Source organism: Centroberyx gerrardi, chromosome 8 (genome assembly GCF_048128805.1).
Source record: "Centroberyx gerrardi isolate f3 chromosome 8, fCenGer3.hap1.cur.20231027, whole genome shotgun sequence".
Lineage (NCBI taxonomy): Eukaryota > Metazoa > Chordata > Actinopteri > Beryciformes > Berycidae > Centroberyx > Centroberyx gerrardi.
Window position 1 is genome coordinate 25,309,827 of NC_136004.1, and position 16,844 is coordinate 25,326,670.

Consider the following 16,844-nt stretch of genomic DNA (forward strand, 5'->3'; position numbering starts at 1 on the left):
AGTTTACCTTTAAAAAGCACAATATACAAATGTTCCAAATGTTTCTGCTCCTATTTCACTCAGGGCCTGCAGTAACTTACCAAAGGTAGAATTCAAATATGTATGTTAACACAGTTAACTTTTGATTCAGTATTTGTTTCAAACAAAACTGACAGTAGTGGACAAAGTATTTTAGAATGTGATTTTTAGTACTGTATCTGGTCTTGAATAGTATTTTACACAGTGGACATTTTATAACCCAGGGTTATGTTGAGCCTCAGGTTAAGTACAAGAAAAAGGGCAGTGTGAAAAATCTAGAAGGGTAAATATGTATTGGCTGTGGTATATTTTATATTTATTAACTGTGGAACAAATAATTTTCTCATGAAAGATGTTGCTTACTGTACTCTGCAGCTACAATAAACAAAATGTGAAAATAAATTAACCATTTCAAAAGCATCTAAATTTGTAAGACATTTTAATGGTTTGACAATGAATTTACATGTTAAGAGCAATTATTTCATTTCCATTGACAAATGTAGTTCTCATCACTTCCAAGTCAGCTATAAGTGATCACAATTTGATAGTACCTTATGCACATAAAGTCAGAGTCAATTAGGGTAAATTACAAAGTATGACTTTGTGGTAGTCTAGCACAAAAGCACAAATCAAGACATTGGCTCTTCCATTTAGTGCAATCAGATTGTCAAAACTTAGTGGTTAGATAGGATGTTTTGAGTGATGTCATCAAAAAGAGTTTGATTTCCAATGCAAACACAGTGAAAAAACAAGTGCATGATGGACAGGCTGATAACAGACTGCATATGGATGTTTCACCACCAGTACTGCCATTTCTATGCAAGAGGCAACACAATTGAACACCGGGGCGAAAGTCGCTGCAATTTCCTAAATCTCACATAATCACGGATAATTCTTTGTATATCTAGTTGATATTCTAGGCACATCCGGTACATCACCCTCCACATCCTCCAGGCGTGTTCACAGACATCAGGGTTGATATTCATATTATGGGATCTTTTCTTCTGTGATTAGGTATGCAGTGAAGTGCATGTTTTGTTATGTCAGTCTTACTCTGATTGGTTTGGTCCCAGTAAGTCAGTGGTTCTCAACCTTTTGTTCGGCCTACTCACGACTGCTTGTTGCAAGTGTAAACAGGCAGGAGGGTGAACTCTGACAACAAATGCCCACTTTGACTTTCACTTTTCAAGCCATTTTACATAATTAGTGGAAGAAGCGTAGAAGCTGCAAATACTTCACAAGAAAAAGGAATTCATAATTCATCACAAACATTACAAACATGAAAATCTGTATCCTGACCCCCAGGTTGAGAACCACTGAGGTAGAGCACCTTGAATTGCTCTTTTTACACATTTATGATAAGTCCATGCTATAGTATGCTGACATGTCAAGTATTTCCTTCTAGGCTGGTGATCAGCACGAGTGGGTTCATTTAGGCACAGAAGGCTTCGCCACTGTCAACTCCTTTCATCTTCGTCAGTCTGTGCTGTACATTCACTGGCCAAGCACAGGGAGCTCAACTGCTCCTCAAAGTCCAGAAATTTGTGGTTGCATTCCTTCTCCAACATTTTCTTCCAAACTTTTACTGGAACAGGAGATAGAGAAAACAAATAGATCAATTATTTGATTTGTATATACAAATCAGATCTGCTCACCTTTATCGCCATCATGACTCAAGTGGATTTAATTGGTGAAAGCAATGAAGAATGACAGCTTTCACCTGAACTCACCTGGTCAGTCTAATTAATACAAACAGCATGTCGCCCGAAAGTTTTGTCCACTCAGTGTATATTTGTTTAAGTCCAATCTGAACTCAACAACATGACCACTTTTACATTCATCTAAGGCAGGTGGTCTGAGCAGTAACTTACTGTATTCTGGCTCTTCTGGCTGCATGGTGTCGGGCTCAGGCTCAGGCTCCTGAGCCAGGCTCAGACTGCTGAACTGCTGCTCCTGCAGGTTCTCCTCCTGCTCCTCAGCCTGGCCTGTCAGCTCCAGGTTCTCCACCATCACCTCATAGGCTCTCCGGGCCTCCGACGACAACTCAATCATCTTATGATAATAGTCCTGTGGTAAGAAAGACAAAATACTGATGGTACCTTACATGGTCACACATAATTTTTTAGTTTGTGGAAGATAATAATAAACTAATGCTCCAGCATGAAATATGGAGCATTTCAAAATTAATCTCTGTTAGAACAACTGTCTGTCAGCTATTAGTATGTACCGACATTGAGTTGTTACAGTACATGAACCTGACCTGTGCGCCATCATAGTTGAAGATGCCCACCAGGCTGACAGGCACTGCCTTGTTGACGCAGCGGCCCAAAGCCTTCCTGGAGAGGGCAAAGACAAATGGCACCCCCTGCTCCCGACACGTGTCGATGATGGTGTGCAGGGCCTCGTCCAGGCCACCTGGGGAAGACAGCGAGAGCGTTTACATCAACACCATTATCACATTATTAAAGATCCAGTGCAATCATTTCAACTCAGTCAGGAAAAGTTTGATGTTGCTTTCTAACACAGTGATTGTTATTGACGGCTAGATGGTACAAAGCGTGTAGGACTGAATGAGAGCCAAACCTTCCCTATGATTGTGCCTCCGCTGCAGCCAATATTTTTTATCTTCGGGGAACAAAAATCCAGTGTTGGAACTTCGGTGCTCAGCAACAATGGAGGCACAGACATTTTGGCTAATTTGTCAAGTAGGTAGCTGGCTATTGTCTGACAACAATGCATACTGTCGACTGATCAGAGCATTCATTAAAACCTGGATGTAGGTGACATCATTCACACCAGGAAGTAGATTGGAATTCTAAATCTGTTTGATTCTGTTGACAACCAGAGGAAGAGGGCAAATTTCTGCTGACAGTTATAATAATTTGGCTAACTTTACATTCACAGGTCCCTGTTAAATTAAACTACTGAGAAATGCAATTCTCATTGCACTGGACCTTAAAGACTACCATAGTGCATATTTAATAGTGCATAGCAAGTGGATATTTGTACTTGGCAGCTCCCAGGAGTGAATCCGTAACTGAGTGTGAAGCAAGGTGTTGCTAAAAATGGCATGGTCAGTCAACTTTACTTAGATAATAATAATAATAATAATAATAATAATAATAAAAAACAATAAAATCTTGTCTATAACTGTCCAAATAAGCTCTTGTTCTGATTCTGAGAAACCCAATTAATTGGGTTTTTGCCAACTTTAGGGACACAGAGACATGTATATATGTATACTGGGATATCCATGTCATGAGCAGGATGCTTATACTGGATAAACCATTAACTGAGATGTTATTCAGTGCGCAAGTAAATGCACTCAAAGGTAAGGAGAGAATTTCTAAAGCAGGATTCAAGATTCTACTGGAAGCTTTAGGATACTGCAGACAATGATTAACAACCATTGAAAAGATGAGAAAACTAGGATAACCCTATGTTTCCATAAAATGAGTTCCTGAACACTGCCTACGATGTCCTGCACACTGCGTGACAAACGGGCTTAGAAAACGGGACGGTACCTTTGGACTGGATGCGCTCACAGTTGGGTGAGATGACGACGCACTTGACCTTCCTGAGTTTGAGGTGCTTCAGGACCTCTCGGAGGCCCATCACAAGCCGTCTCTTCATGCGGGCCTTCATGGGGTCCTTCTGGTACAGGCGGTCCTGGAAACGAACCAGCTCTTTCAGCAGAGCCGTCACACACTCGTCCACGTCTTTGCTCAGCACCTGGCTGCAGTAACTGGCACATACAGAGAAATACAATGCAAAGTCATTTAGTAGAGGTAAAGAGGGCAGACGAGATGGATTTTTTATTTTGTGAGATGAACCGTTTTCTTGTTTCTCACCTGCAGAAAGTAAATGTACACACATAGCCAGCAAGTGTTACAACTTGTGATTAGTTATGCAGCAAAAAAGCATAATGTTTTTTTTTATGTCAGTCTTACTCTCTGAACTTTCTGCTGTGGACTTTGGGTCTATTGGTGGGGCAAGGCAGTGCCTGGGTGCTTTGTTGCTCTCCATCCTCCTTGTTGTCCCTGTCTTCATCTCCCTCTCTTTCTGTTTGGCTTGTCTCATGGTCCATTGGCTGATCCTCAAGCCCCACTGTAGGGCTGACGATCTCATCTGAAATTGCATAAGTACAAATATTTAGCCCTGATCAAAGGTTGTCTTCATCTGTAAAATTGACAATTGCTGACAACTGTTGAGAATTTCCATCGATTGCTAACGGCTGGCGATTACTGTGCATGACATAAGTTTGGTTTGAGGTTTAACAAGTTAGCCCTGACCTGTAGCAATGGTGTCACATTGCTCTTCTGCTGCCGTGTCATTAGCAGGTTTGGACTCTATTCCAGGGACCAGCCCTCTCTCCTCCAACAAACGGTTCTGTTTCCTCTCCTCCCTTTCTTTCAGAATGACCTGAGGATCGGGCAGAAATAAACCACTAATGACAGAATTGTAACCCTGAACGATGTTACTCACACAACGCAGTACATCTGTATTTGTTGCAGAGTAAAAGTAAAGCCATTATTAAGTGGACTCACCCTCTTAAGGGGAGTGGGTTTCTTGGCTTTGGGCACCTCCCTCTGCTTGCCCTTCTTCACCAAGGGGCTGGTGGAGTCGAGGGGGTTGTGTGCAATCTTATCCTGCTGCCAGGGAGGCTTCTTCTGGACTGATGGTTGCTTTTGGCTGACAGGTAATGCTCCACCAACTACAAAGAAATAATAAATGAAGATCAGTAGGTTTTTACGTAAGTGTGATTGTCCAAAATATACTTTTTACAATCTGTATCGAGGCGAAATCTGCACTAAACAGTATTGTAGGATTTTCACATTCACATCACAAACATTTGGTGCAGCTACAGGAGTAAATCATAGATAAAAAAAAACTTTAGTGCGAACCTGACCTGAGGAAAAATGTCTAAATGAGTTTATGTAGCAGTGGGCGGGGGGTTATGAGGCTTCGGAAGGAAGTTCTCTTCACAGCAATCGCTTTTTTCCCCTTATTATTTTCAATGGAAAGGCTGCGCTGTAATGTGTTCCCGACAGTGCTGAGAGATTAGTATGTCATCAGTGTCCAAAGCATTGAGTCCTAGAAATTAAAAAATTCTGACATAACAAAAAGTCTTCAATAGTTGTCTAGCCACAACGAGAGCCACAAACAGTGCCTCCCTCCAACATCTGTCTAGCGTTGCTGGCTAAAAAAAGAGACGCCCAGCGGAGACAGTCGCCAAGATGCCTGTTGTTCTTTACCTGAGAGGATGACTGGCTTGGCGTCCTGCTTGGCTTTCTGAGATTGTTGCTTCTTTTCTAGGACAGCCAACATGTTGCCAATGTCCAGCTGGACAGGAACCTTGCTCTTCTTCCCAGAGACCTTCTCAGCTTTCTAGAGATCAGAGACCAAGAACAGGATTACATAATCAGGCTAAGCAGGCTCAAAGTCCGTCGATTTCTCCGGATAGAGAAATCTCAGCATAGCTTCAAAAGTCGATCCATTTGAACATATGACGGGAAAAATGCAAACCTGTCCCTTCTTTGCTGTCTCGATGGGCAGAGTTTTTCCTGCAGGTGCTTTGTCCTTGTTCTGGTCACCAGACTGACACTGAATGCCTTCTCTTTGGCTCTCCTATGAAAAAATGCAACATATTATTCATAAACTGTTCATTGGCAAATATATTTTGGTGACATTCTATTGATCCCTGAGGTTGAAATGCATCTTTTCACTTTCCATCCAGCCATACCTTCACAGGACATCAGGGCACAATGCCAACTACAGGGCAACTACTGCCAAATGTTGCGTTTTTGTAGTGTATTTTAATTGTAATACGCATTACATTGGCAACGCTACAAAAATCAGAACAATCGTTTATCTGTGAAGCAACTGGATGGAGAAATAACGGATGCTCTGTACCTCGTTGCATAGCTTTGCTGTATTGCTGCTGGTCATCAATCGGTCTGTCCCAGTTAAAGCAAGAGCCAAGTCTGGGAACTCCTCTTCATCCTAGGAAGACAAGAGCCCAATCAAAACCACCTTCATTCAGCGGTTTTGAATTTGAATAATGCAACTACAAAGAGCACATTTGATTTACTTCAAACTTTGGAGGCTCCTGATGAATCGCCGGCTCTTCTGACTCGGCTTCTACATCTTCACCGGCGCCTTTAGGTTTCTTCTTTTTTTTTCTCCGTTTCTTCTTCTCTGAGGCTCCCTCTTCCTGCTGTGCATACATTTCCTCCTTCTGACAAGAGGCAACATGGAACATGCAAAATACAATGTTAAAACCACAGGGCAGGAAACAATTTTTTTTATCATAAGGCCAGGGTTAGGAAGCCCAGGAAGTTCACCAGACACATTTGTATTTTACCAGCCACACACAAAATTTACCAGCATTTGGCTTATGGTTATTTCCCACTGTGAAATCATATGTAATGTAAAGAGTAACTAAAACCCCAAGTGCCACCTTGAGATTCTAAATCACAGATATGTGGGGATGGAGATGCAGCTGACAGCAGTCTAAGGGCACACATCATACCTGGGTGCTGGTGATTGTCTTCTCTTTCGGGAGCGGTTTCTTTGGAGGCTGAGAGGCGACATTAGCCCAGGAAGTGAGTACCGGACCAGAGCTACCAGTCTGTGACAGAGCCACAGTCGGCTGACCTGTTCACATCAAACTCAATCGTCATTATCCAAAAGTATAAATGTATTCCCTTAAGGTATGTACTAATTACAGGAAGTTTCACCCTACCTGCTGGGACGGCAGATGGGACAGGATTAGCATCACTGGCACTTTGACGGGGGTGAGGGTTTGTTGGGGATCCTCTTCTGGCAGGCAGTGTCTACTCATGGAAATATTATATTAGCACCACGGTCACGAGAATAACTCTGTGTGTTTTTTTACAACAATAATCCATCAGCTAACAGCTCTTCAGGTTACACCTGGACCCCTCTTGAACTAACCTATCTTCTTTAAAAAATAAATAAATAAATAAAAATAATACTTATTCCTATTAAAAGGCTTAGCTGATGAAGACTGTGGTGCACACTTGGTTTCACTACTGTTGACAAAATGCACTTATTGTAAGTCGCTTTGGACGAAAGCGTCTGCTAAATGACATAATGTAATGTAATGTAAGCTAACATCCTCAGTATTTGACTACATCTGACATTTCAGCTACCCCACCTTGCAGGCAGACACTGGTTTCTGAATTTGAGGACTCGGGGTTGACGGAGTCGGCCCCCAGCACACTTTCTGATGAACAGGAGCGGCTGGTTTGCCCGGTGAAACGAGAGCTAACTCGGGGAAATCGGCCATCTTCACTTCAAATGTGACCAAGTCGGTCTGTGCTGGTTTCGACCTCCCTGCAGAGCTTGGGGCTGATCTGGTGCCTCTCAAACCTGTAGATGAATGACAAGCAAAATGAACGGCAATACCATTAGCTTTACGTGTTCTAGCAAGTACTTTTCATTGACTGAAGTGAGATAAATCAAAGAGGGTGTTCAACTGAGAAAGTCAAATTTAGGAAAATAGTATCCGTGCAATCAGGTCTCATTCTGGAAAATGTAATCCAATAAAAGTCTCCATTTGACTAGGGTGTGTGACAATTACCTCTTTTCGGTACATCCAATGATTTCTTGCCCATAATTCTGTCATGAGGAGAGTTACCGTTGTACTTTGATGTCTGTGGAGATGCATGAAAGTCAATGTTACTAATTTCATGACCAAAGTCTGGTTTTACTACTTTTCTGGGGCTCAAACTGGAACCAACCTTTGCTTGTGGATCCCGTATGGACCTGTCTCTGTGTGGGTAAGTATCAGTGGTCCCTCTAGCACGACGGCTGTTACTATAGCCATGTTTGCTTGGCGTGTCTGCTCCTCTTCCTGCTGGCACTCCATCGGTAGCTGACGGACTCTGCCTTGGGCTCAGACCTGCCCGATTCCTGGGAAGAGATTAAGTGTTCATTACTACGCATGCAAGGCTGCATAATAAACATTAATGCCTGAGACTGAAAGCAATTAATTTCAGATTGTTCTGACCAAGATAAAAAAAAAGCAATCCTGTGAATATGTTCCTACCCTCTTGACCTTTGTTCAGAGATGTAGGGATTTGGCAATCTCAGAGGAGGTGATGAGGCTCTGGGTGGCTGCTGAGGCTCCATCCTCTCTCCACTCCGGTATTTAGGGACAAAAGGCTGGACAGCAGATAACAGTTTGCTTTCCTGGGTAAAATAAAGATAGTATTTCATGAACAGCTTGCTGGATTGCAACCTTTATCAATCATGTTTTTGGCTAAGTTCAACAGAAGTCATGTGTTGCTCCAATTAGCGTTATATTTTTGATGAGTAGATCCCGACTTCAGGTGAATTTAGACTTCATTCAGACCTGCAAAACTTGTTTTAAAAGCTAATTGATTCTAGTGCAGCTACAACGTTACATTTATCTTGCACAGACAAACATCTTGCTAACGTTAGTCGTAACTTTTGGCTACCATTTGTAACCAAGGCAGGTGAGCTGTCAAAAGTTCAAGTGTTAAATAAAAACGCAGCTGACGGCTAGCGACTCTGCTCAAGAAACCAGCTATCGTTAGCAAGCTTTGACACAATTACGCTTTGCTTAACCAGTTGAGTTAATGTTGAATCCAAATCCTACATGTTACCCACAGCTAGCGCTAACGTTAGCTGGAAGGTTAGCGGTTAGCTTGCTAAGATTGTAATCAGCTAACGTTACATTAGCTCACCCTACAAAACAACCGTAACGTTATCGTTAGCTACCTTGTCCATCTTCAGTTTTCCGATCATACAGCTAAAATTTCATAACTATCCACTTGTTCACTCGGGCTTCCGTGCATTGTCAGATTGCTTAACTTAGCATCCGCTGTTATAGTGCAACATGTATCTACGCCAACAGTGTGTTAGCTAAACAAGCTAAACAAGCTAAACTACCTGTAGGGCTTCACAGCAACGTGAACCTGCCTAGCTTTGAAACAGCTGATGTTTACATTCTGTGTGCAACTTGCAGTGGAGAAAACTGACAGCGCCACCGTCTGACCTGGCAGTGTAAGTGTGACTCTTGCAAACGTAACCAATATTATTTTTTTGTTTTATTATTTTTATTAATTAATTAATATTAGTAACCAATAGTAGCCAAGTCAGTAACCAAGTAAACCAACAAGTAACCAACACAGGGTGACTTTATGATATTCAGTAAGATTTATGAAATCTTGAATATCTATTTGTATATTGGAATTTTGAACAAGGTAAGTATTCATAAAGTAAGTATTCATTCACAGAAATTGAATTGTTTGTATTCAAACCTTTAATAGCAAAACACAAACCTTTACAAGAAAATAGACTATATCAACATTTTCAATGGGAGTTGAAATACTATTTTGTGTTTAAATACAAAATCTGAGTGATTGATAAAATACTGCAGTATAAATTTATGATAACCATATTCCACAAGTATAAGGATGATTCAGAACAAGGACAAAAAATAAAAAAAATACACATACATGCAGTCCTAGAATTAAAGTGCATAGGTCTACATGTGCATATAAAAGACATTCTGGCCGCTCATTTTTCACTAATAAAATAAGTTCACTTCCACCAATCCCTCAGCACACCTATTTCGGCATGTGAATTAGCCTATCTTCTCCCATCATTTGTCTGGCAAATAGCATAGAATGCATACATCTCCCCTTTATTTGTCAGTGACAAAGTAATAATTCAGTGCTTGCTTTCCAAGCAGATGTAAACATCATAACTTTCAATGAAGCTATACAAACAACAGCATGTCTCTGCAGTCAGTGCCTCTTATGAAAAAACCCTTGGTTGAGCTCTTTTCAAGTCTTTGTTCATTTGTGCCGCTCACTCCTCCTTCAGCCTCCTCGCTGTGGTCAGTAAAGCCAGAGGTACGATGAAAGAGGCTGAACTGAGGATGAAACAGGTCTCTGCTCCAGCTATCCAGTAAACTGTGAAGGAAACACAGCTGTTATGGGACATCACGAAATGAAGAAAAGACCACACTAGTAAAGACATTTATAAACTTAGCCTACCTACAGTGTCGAAAATTAACTTTTTGTCTCAACTGCCAAGGGCTGGTAAACTAAAAAACATTACATGCCAAAAACTATTTTTACTGGCCAAAATATTTTATATAGTTTATTCATTGAAATATGTCATCATACTAATTTTCAATGCTATTTCATGTATAGGCCAGTGTGGGTGGTGACCCTTATTAATTTATCCACCAAAGACAAATTTTTACCAGCATTTGGTAATTGGCGCATGTTAATTTTGGACCCTGCCTCCTTACTTTTAAGAACATAGGATACCTATGAAGTCCTGCAAAAGCAAAAAGGCAGTAACTTCAATTTAGATTGAAAAGTTTTAACTTTTTTGTTCTTTTGTGATAGGTCAGAAATGGAGAGGAGAGGATAAAGAACAACCTGTGATGAACAAATCACCACATTTTCAAATATTATGTTTTTACAAGTCATTTGGCTGGGCAGTGAAAAAAAACTTTGAAGCCAATTTTTTCAGTTTCCCACTCTGGTCATTACTGTGTTTTGCCTTTGCAGGGCAGCGTTCTTACCAGAGGAAGCCACAACAGGCCCCAGCGCTCTGGCCAGGGCGCCCAGGCTGCGCAGGATCCCCATCACTGTGCCCTTCTGATTGGCTGAGCCTGGAGGGAGAGGAGTTCATAAGAGCGCATAATCATCTATAGTGTACGCGTGATGTAAACAAATGGTTTGTGAATTTCCATGAGTGTGTAATGAAAATGTATAAGAGGCTTACCATGATCAGAAACAAGTGTTGACAGGCATGGAACTACGATTGCTGCAGCTGTAATAAAGGGGAAAATAATTGAAAAAAATCAAACACAGATATTATTCTTTGCTGTATCCTATTACTATTTTCTGCTGCAAAGGCCCATCATTCAAGGTTTATTTTATCTTTTCGTACCTTATCACATATGAAAACTAAGAGATCTGGGACTTATTGATCCCTTTGGCTCTTAATAAGTCTACTCAGACAGTATACTATCAGGCGTTGTTCATATCCCACAGTTGAAACTGTACTGAATATGTGATTTGCACACTTTATATAATTTGTTCTGCAATTTGGTATTATAATTATAATGAGGCTACATAGTGGCATGCTCCTCCTGTGGAGAATTTTTCCTTTTTCATCGATCTCATCACCTGTTGTGTATCTTGACTTATGTCATTAATATGTTTTAACCCTTTCTGCAAATGAAATTCCCCCGGACAATAAAGGTTTAACTTGACTTGACGTGACATGAAACGAGCCTGCTGCTACTCACGCACCAACGTTTACCATTCAGATAGACTGAGTGCAGAAATGACTTACCAAAAGAGTATAACACCAAGCCCATGTAAAGCATCTTTAAATTCCATGATAGCCCAATGAGAAGAAATGCTGGAATCAGTGCTATGATTGCCTGAAAGCAAGAAACAAGCGTCAATCAAAAGGACATTTGTGCAGCGGTATGTCATGTGACTCATGTCTCAGTATTTTAGTGTACACCCTGTGTCATGTAAGAAGAAGTTTCTCCTACCATACGAACTGCCTTGATATGGTGCCCAGGTTTGATTCTGCGAGCGTACCCCCCTTGGATGGAAGCCATGATAATACCTATAAAGAAGAACATCTTCCCCTGCTGCATACTGTTGAGAGAGATAAACACTGTGCTTGTAAAATTTACAGTGTATAGTGAATATACAATAGCTGACAGAGTACACACCCTAATCTGTGAGTCCATACCTTGTAAACTGGAAGCGTTGATGAGTCAGGAAACTCAGCGTGAACTCCAGACCAGAGAACAGGAACAGGTAGGTGAAATAAACCAGGCCCAACACTTTAAGCTTCTGCATTCCTGTCAAGACATTGGGAAATTCCTACTTTCTGCTGGTATGGCAAAGTTCATCCATATTACGTGAATGGGAGTACAAATGTGTGCGCATCTGCCTCAAAGAGAAATAATGTACTTCTCACTTTCTTTCGAGGGTGGATCTTCTGTCCTGGTTACAGCCGAGAAATGGAACAGAGCGACTGGGTTCAGGAGGTCGCTGGAGTCCCCGAACCCCGAGGAAACCTACGAGGAAGCAGGAAACAATTTAACAAAACATCTGTGGTAACTCTAACGCTGTACCTGCTCTCACCCACCCACTCATTCCTCTAACATTCAAGCCAGATCTCCACATAGGCTAGGAAGGTAGTATTGTAGCAAAACACCTGAGAACAGAAAATATTCACATAACCGTGCTCTAAATTTGAAGTCACAGCTTAAGATTTACAAATGTGCCATTCAATATTTGAAAGAATGTAAATAGCAGCTGCAAACATGTTATATGATATTTGTTCATTTGTTTTTTCTTGAAGTTAAATATATTGTTCTAGTACAACTATAACTCAGTGATTACAACTTCTCCAGTCTGCTGTTGTGACCTCTCAGATGCCCGCTCTCATTTTTACTACAATTGTTGTGGAACATTTAGTGCAAAAGTGATTTGTAGACCTGTGAGACACTGCAAGGAGAAGGCAGAAAGGGACTTAAAGTGACTGTGCGTTTTATCAGATTTAGGTAATTATCATAAGATATTCATAGTGGGTTAGTTAAAAGTTGGCAGGCTACTCGATGTCCTGTTCTCTTGGAGAGAACGTCTCACCAGACTACATAAAAAAATCCAATAACTTACAGTTGCCATATTTATTACCATTTACATATCACTAGAAGCCACTGGAAAATTCGGCATACAAGTGATTCAGCAAACAGTCATATTATTTTTTAGAAAATGCACAGCTGCACAGAAAATAATGCCCTTGGGTGAAACAATTTCTACTTCTACTTATCGCTTTACCACTGTCTCAGTTGCAGCATTTCAACCTTGGAGAGATAAGTGTCTGATTAATTTCTGTAGGCAGTGAGTGGTGTTAACAGTTTGTATTTCCACTACTGACCTTGTAGTCCTTAGTGAGAGTCTCTGGCAGCATGAGCCAAATGAAGAGCAGATCAGCAGCACTGAAGGCCAAGGCCAGCAGAGCCGGAGCTTGATAGAAGACGTCTCCTTCACTGGAGTTGATGGCAAAGTAGGCACCCATCAGCGGTCCCACAGTAAACCCCAAGGAGAAGGCAATCCCGATCATAGCCTGGACACAACAATAACTTACAATAACTTACTTACAATAACAGTGGCATAAACTTCCTAATCATCACCATTTAGAGCCCTGACATTAGATGTGTCTGAATATTCCTGTGACCCTAGATTGATCTATTTGTTGGAGAAATGACAGGAAAAGAGATAAGAGCTGAGCAGAAAACTGTGGCAGAAGGTGATGTGACATGTGGGCCTTTAGCAAAAAGATAGAGCATGCATCCAATCACATTACACTTTCTTAAAAATATCCCATTAATGCTACATTTCCTGTTATGGCCACAGAAGGCGGTGCCTACCATTCCACGGTTCCGTGCGTTCGGGGAAGGCAAGTCGGCCACAATGGCGGTGCAGAGGCTGACGTTGCCCTTACAAATGCCCCCGATTACTCGAAACAAAAGGAACATGCTGAAGCTCCGGGAAACGGCCCAGACCGCATAGGAGGCCATCAGCCCTAACTGGAACACAAGGCACTTAATTAGAACCGAATGAACCGCAGCACTGAGGCCGGCATTGTATGGTTTCTTACACAAGCACAACAGGAACTGTGGCAGTTTTTGCTTGTATGATGACAGAAAGTGAACGACTCTACACTGTAAAACTTCATTAACAACCTCTTAACACAATGTATATAGATGTGTTTGTCAATTTCAACTTATAAGTGCCATTTATGAGCTTCATGACTTATAATTATAAGCTCATGAATTCAACATGATAAAAGTTAGTATCTACAGATTTTGGAAATTCAATAAGGTGAAGCAGACATTCTCTATTACACATGGCAGGTAGTATTGCAGCTGCATACTTAATGCCAGTGTAATAATCATGTGATACATGAGCAACTTGCACTAAAACCTCCTCACTAGTGAAAGAATAAGTAAAACTGGAATGCAGTTCATTGATTAATGCATTTAACTTGTAAACACTTATCAGCATGACTAGACATTTGATGATTGAACTCATTGTCTTAAGTTCACTCAGTTAGTTTTACTACATTATAACAACATTACATTATAACATCATTATATAATTACATTATAACATGATCTTTGACTTAACTATTCAGTACTATTTCAATCAACTCACAATTTTAAGGCAGCAAGGACACTTATGTTTTTAAGTTGAAGTGCCTTATTTTTTGCAGTGTATGATTAACAAAGCAACTAAATCACAGCATACAGTGCTAATTATTTACAATCATTACAGTATTATTATACTAACTTGATCTTCTCTGTAATCTATTCCCATGTAGAAGAACAATTAGATTCATATGTCATAGTCATAAAAAATAGTGTAACACACTAATGCAATACATTCACAATAAAATACCTATGGCTTTGCACTCACTGTGGTGAGAATGAGCAGTGGCCGTCTGCCATGGCGGTCTGACGCAGCCCCGGTTACAGGCGAAAACAGGAACTGCAGCAGAGAAAAGAGCGATCCGATCAGACCTGAAAAACAGATTGAGGAGCACAAAAATTAAAGTGAGGGCATGTAATGATTCCACCTTCTACGTTTACTTTATCATCATGTTACGAAATGGGGAATGCTCCATTTCAGTTGAGCTGCATAGAATGTGAAAACTAATCCAGCATCAGATGTAGTAGAGATTGTTTACCTCCAAACAGGACACTGTTGTATTTTCTTTCCATAGGAATCCCAACAGCCTCTCTAAACCAGCCCACAATGCTCTGCAGGGACTGATACGTAATGTCCTGTCCAATGAGATAACACAGAAAAGGGCAAAATCACTCAGGGAAAATACAAACACAAGTAAAGAAGTCTCTTCAGCATGAGTCAGCATGCAGACACAGTCCATCAAATCACTCAGTTAAGGTATTTTCTAGAACAGATTATCCACACAAAGCTCCCCTTGTTCAAACAAGGTGCTTCAAATTGTGTACAAGTTGTCCCTCTGAAATGTCAGATTCAAAATGCTGCTATTTTTATCTTACATTTATTTATCCAGGGAATGTTTGGCACTGCTCTGCTTCTTCACATTCATACAACTACACACATTCACACCTGGAAGCTGCCCAGTAGAACCGGTTTCTACTGTTGGCAACTGAACAGCTCCACTGCAGCAATTGGAGTTTAAGTGCCTTGCTCAAGGGCACCTCAGCGGTATTTAATTTCCCAGATTTTCCCAGCCATTCTGGGGATTCAAATCGGTGAACTGCTAGTCACAAGACCATTTCCCTAACTTCTAGGCTACTGCCACATTATAATCAAATGATGCTGTAATTGTTCCAATGCAACCAAATACATATCTGATATTTTCATAACATACAAAGCAAGTACATGTCAGATCTCACCCTCATGTTTGCCGACGACGACGAGGAATCTGATTTGAACAGTGCATTGTAAGGCATATATTATTAATGCTGTAATAGATAAAAGACCTCAGCTGACGTTAATTTCCTCAACAAATCTAACCTCTGTTTGTGCATAGTGGTCCAGAATTGAAGGCAGGAGAGGTAGGATCAGTGTAAACCCCAGCAGGTCCAGCAGGAGGAGGACAAACACAATGTTGATGACTCTTGAGGAGTAGGAGCCCTCATCTGGAGATTTCTTCACAGTCGACATTCCTCCCACTGAATACTGTGTCTCTTCTGCTCAAAAGCACAACACATTAGAAGAAAAAGAAGATTTGAAAACAGCCCACCCACTGAATTATAGTAAATTATGTTTGCAATGCATTAAAAGTACCAATCAGGCATTATTTCTCATCTCAAGGAATAGAAATAAGTAAACCCTTGAGGAAGTACCACCATGATAATAAGAGTAAAGGACACTAACATTAACTGGTACTAACATTAACAGGGTATTACTCAGAGGGTAAAGTGTGGCACTAACTCTTTCAGGGTTAGAAGTTCAATTCCCACCCATGCTAAAAAAAAAAAAAAAAAAAAAAAAGTACACTAAGCTACTGCAAGGTGAATGCATCCACCAAATGGGATACTATGTAAACAAATCAAAAGTAGTTGCATGCCAGTAAGGTTGCAACACATCATACTTATCAACCATGCTCACTTTCCTTTTATTACTTCTTACAGAAAGTCATCAGGAAAGACAAAGTTATCACACAAGGAAGAAGATGTTGCTCAAGGAAGGAGGAAACCGTTTCTGTAAATGCTCAGCTCAAAGTTTGCGCCAGCCTCTCTCTGACTTCACAGTGAATTTGTTGAGGTGTAAATATGTTTTTTTTTTTTTTTTTTTTTTAATTTTATAAGGACTAATTCTAAAACGGATCGTCTTGGTCTAATAGGTGCACATTCACATTCACATTCACTCCATCATACCATATCGATCCGGTGAGACTGACCAATACATGATCACCAGCAGCATGGTCACGCCTTTTCGTTCCTGTCCAAGCAACATTTTCAACCTTGCGTACAGAAACAACATTAAAACTATTCGTGCGGTATACTTACAGGTTCGTAAATCACAACTTCCGAATAGACTGTGTACTCAACCGACTCAGGTAGCTCCCTCTCTCTCAGCAGTTCATTATTAAGACCAGGAAGCGGTGTCCCCTTTCATTTGGATGACAAGAATGTGTCGTATGCAAACAAAGGAAAATGCTGCCTTCAAGTGCTCCTCGAAAGCTCATACTTCCGAGCACGGCTGTCGTACACGACTTCTCGCGCG

General features: G+C 40.8%; 2 protein-coding genes across 3 annotated transcripts; both read right to left on the reverse strand.

Annotated features, from left to right (window-relative positions):
- Positions 1-464: 464 nt before the first annotated feature.
- On the reverse strand, positions 465-8,919 carry LOC139928054 (uncharacterized). Its single transcript, XM_071920407.2, has 18 exons — positions 8,788-8,919; positions 8,093-8,235; positions 7,785-7,956; positions 7,625-7,697; positions 7,199-7,413; positions 6,764-6,854; positions 6,551-6,675; positions 6,110-6,256; positions 5,932-6,021; positions 5,545-5,646; positions 5,274-5,406; positions 4,566-4,732; positions 4,311-4,440; positions 3,969-4,146; positions 3,543-3,763; positions 2,279-2,433; positions 1,890-2,085; positions 465-1,603 (listed from the first exon to the last, which is right to left on the reverse strand). The coding sequence occupies exons 1-18, from the start codon at positions 8,812-8,814 to the stop codon at positions 1,476-1,478; spliced, it is 2,493 nt and encodes an 830-aa protein (XP_071776508.2). The 5' UTR covers positions 8,815-8,919; the 3' UTR covers positions 465-1,475.
- A 402-nt stretch (positions 8,920-9,321) lies between these two features.
- slc75a1 (solute carrier family 75 member 1) lies at positions 9,322-16,729 on the reverse strand. Of its 2 annotated transcripts, none has more exons than XM_071920408.2 (13): positions 16,628-16,729; positions 15,630-15,805; positions 14,812-14,908; positions 14,541-14,644; positions 13,493-13,651; positions 13,000-13,188; positions 12,034-12,133; positions 11,803-11,914; positions 11,597-11,705; positions 11,389-11,479; positions 10,813-10,860; positions 10,610-10,699; positions 9,322-9,986 (listed from the first exon to the last, which is right to left on the reverse strand). In XM_071920408.2, exons 2-13 carry the CDS (start codon positions 15,777-15,779, stop codon positions 9,883-9,885), a joined length of 1,353 nt encoding a protein of 450 aa, XP_071776509.1. In that variant the 5' UTR covers positions 15,780-15,805; positions 16,628-16,729; the 3' UTR covers positions 9,322-9,882. The 2 variants fall into 2 exon arrangements, with proteins under 2 accessions (XP_071776509.1, XP_071776510.1); XM_071920409.2 differs by having other exon boundaries at positions 15,630-15,802; positions 16,628-16,692.
- Positions 16,730-16,844: the final 115 nt, after the last annotated feature.

Bases quoted from the DNA above. Each gene is read 5' to 3' on its own strand.
- slc75a1 (XM_071920408.2), bottom strand. From the start codon at position 15,779: ATGTCGACTGTGAAGAAATCTCCAGATGAGGGCTCCTACTCCTCAAGA. The intron at 12,134-12,999 runs GTCAGTAGTGGA...GCTTCCTCGTAG, and splicing joins CTCTCACTAAGGACTACAAG to GTTTCCTCGGGGTTCGGGGA. The intron at 11,706-11,802 runs GTATGGACTCAC...CTCTCTCAACAG, and splicing joins CAACGCTTCCAGTTTACAAG to TATGCAGCAGGGGAAGATGT.
- LOC139928054 (XM_071920407.2), bottom strand. From the start codon at position 8,814: ATGATCGGAAAACTGAAGATGGACAAG. The intron at 3,764-3,968 runs GTAAGACTGACA...TGTATGTGCCAG, and splicing joins CACAGCAGAAAGTTCAGAGA to TTACTGCAGCCAGGTGCTGA. The intron at 1,604-1,889 runs GTAAGTTACTGC...CTCCTGTTCCAG, and splicing joins GCCAGAAGAGCCAGAATACA to TAAAAGTTTGGAAGAAAATG.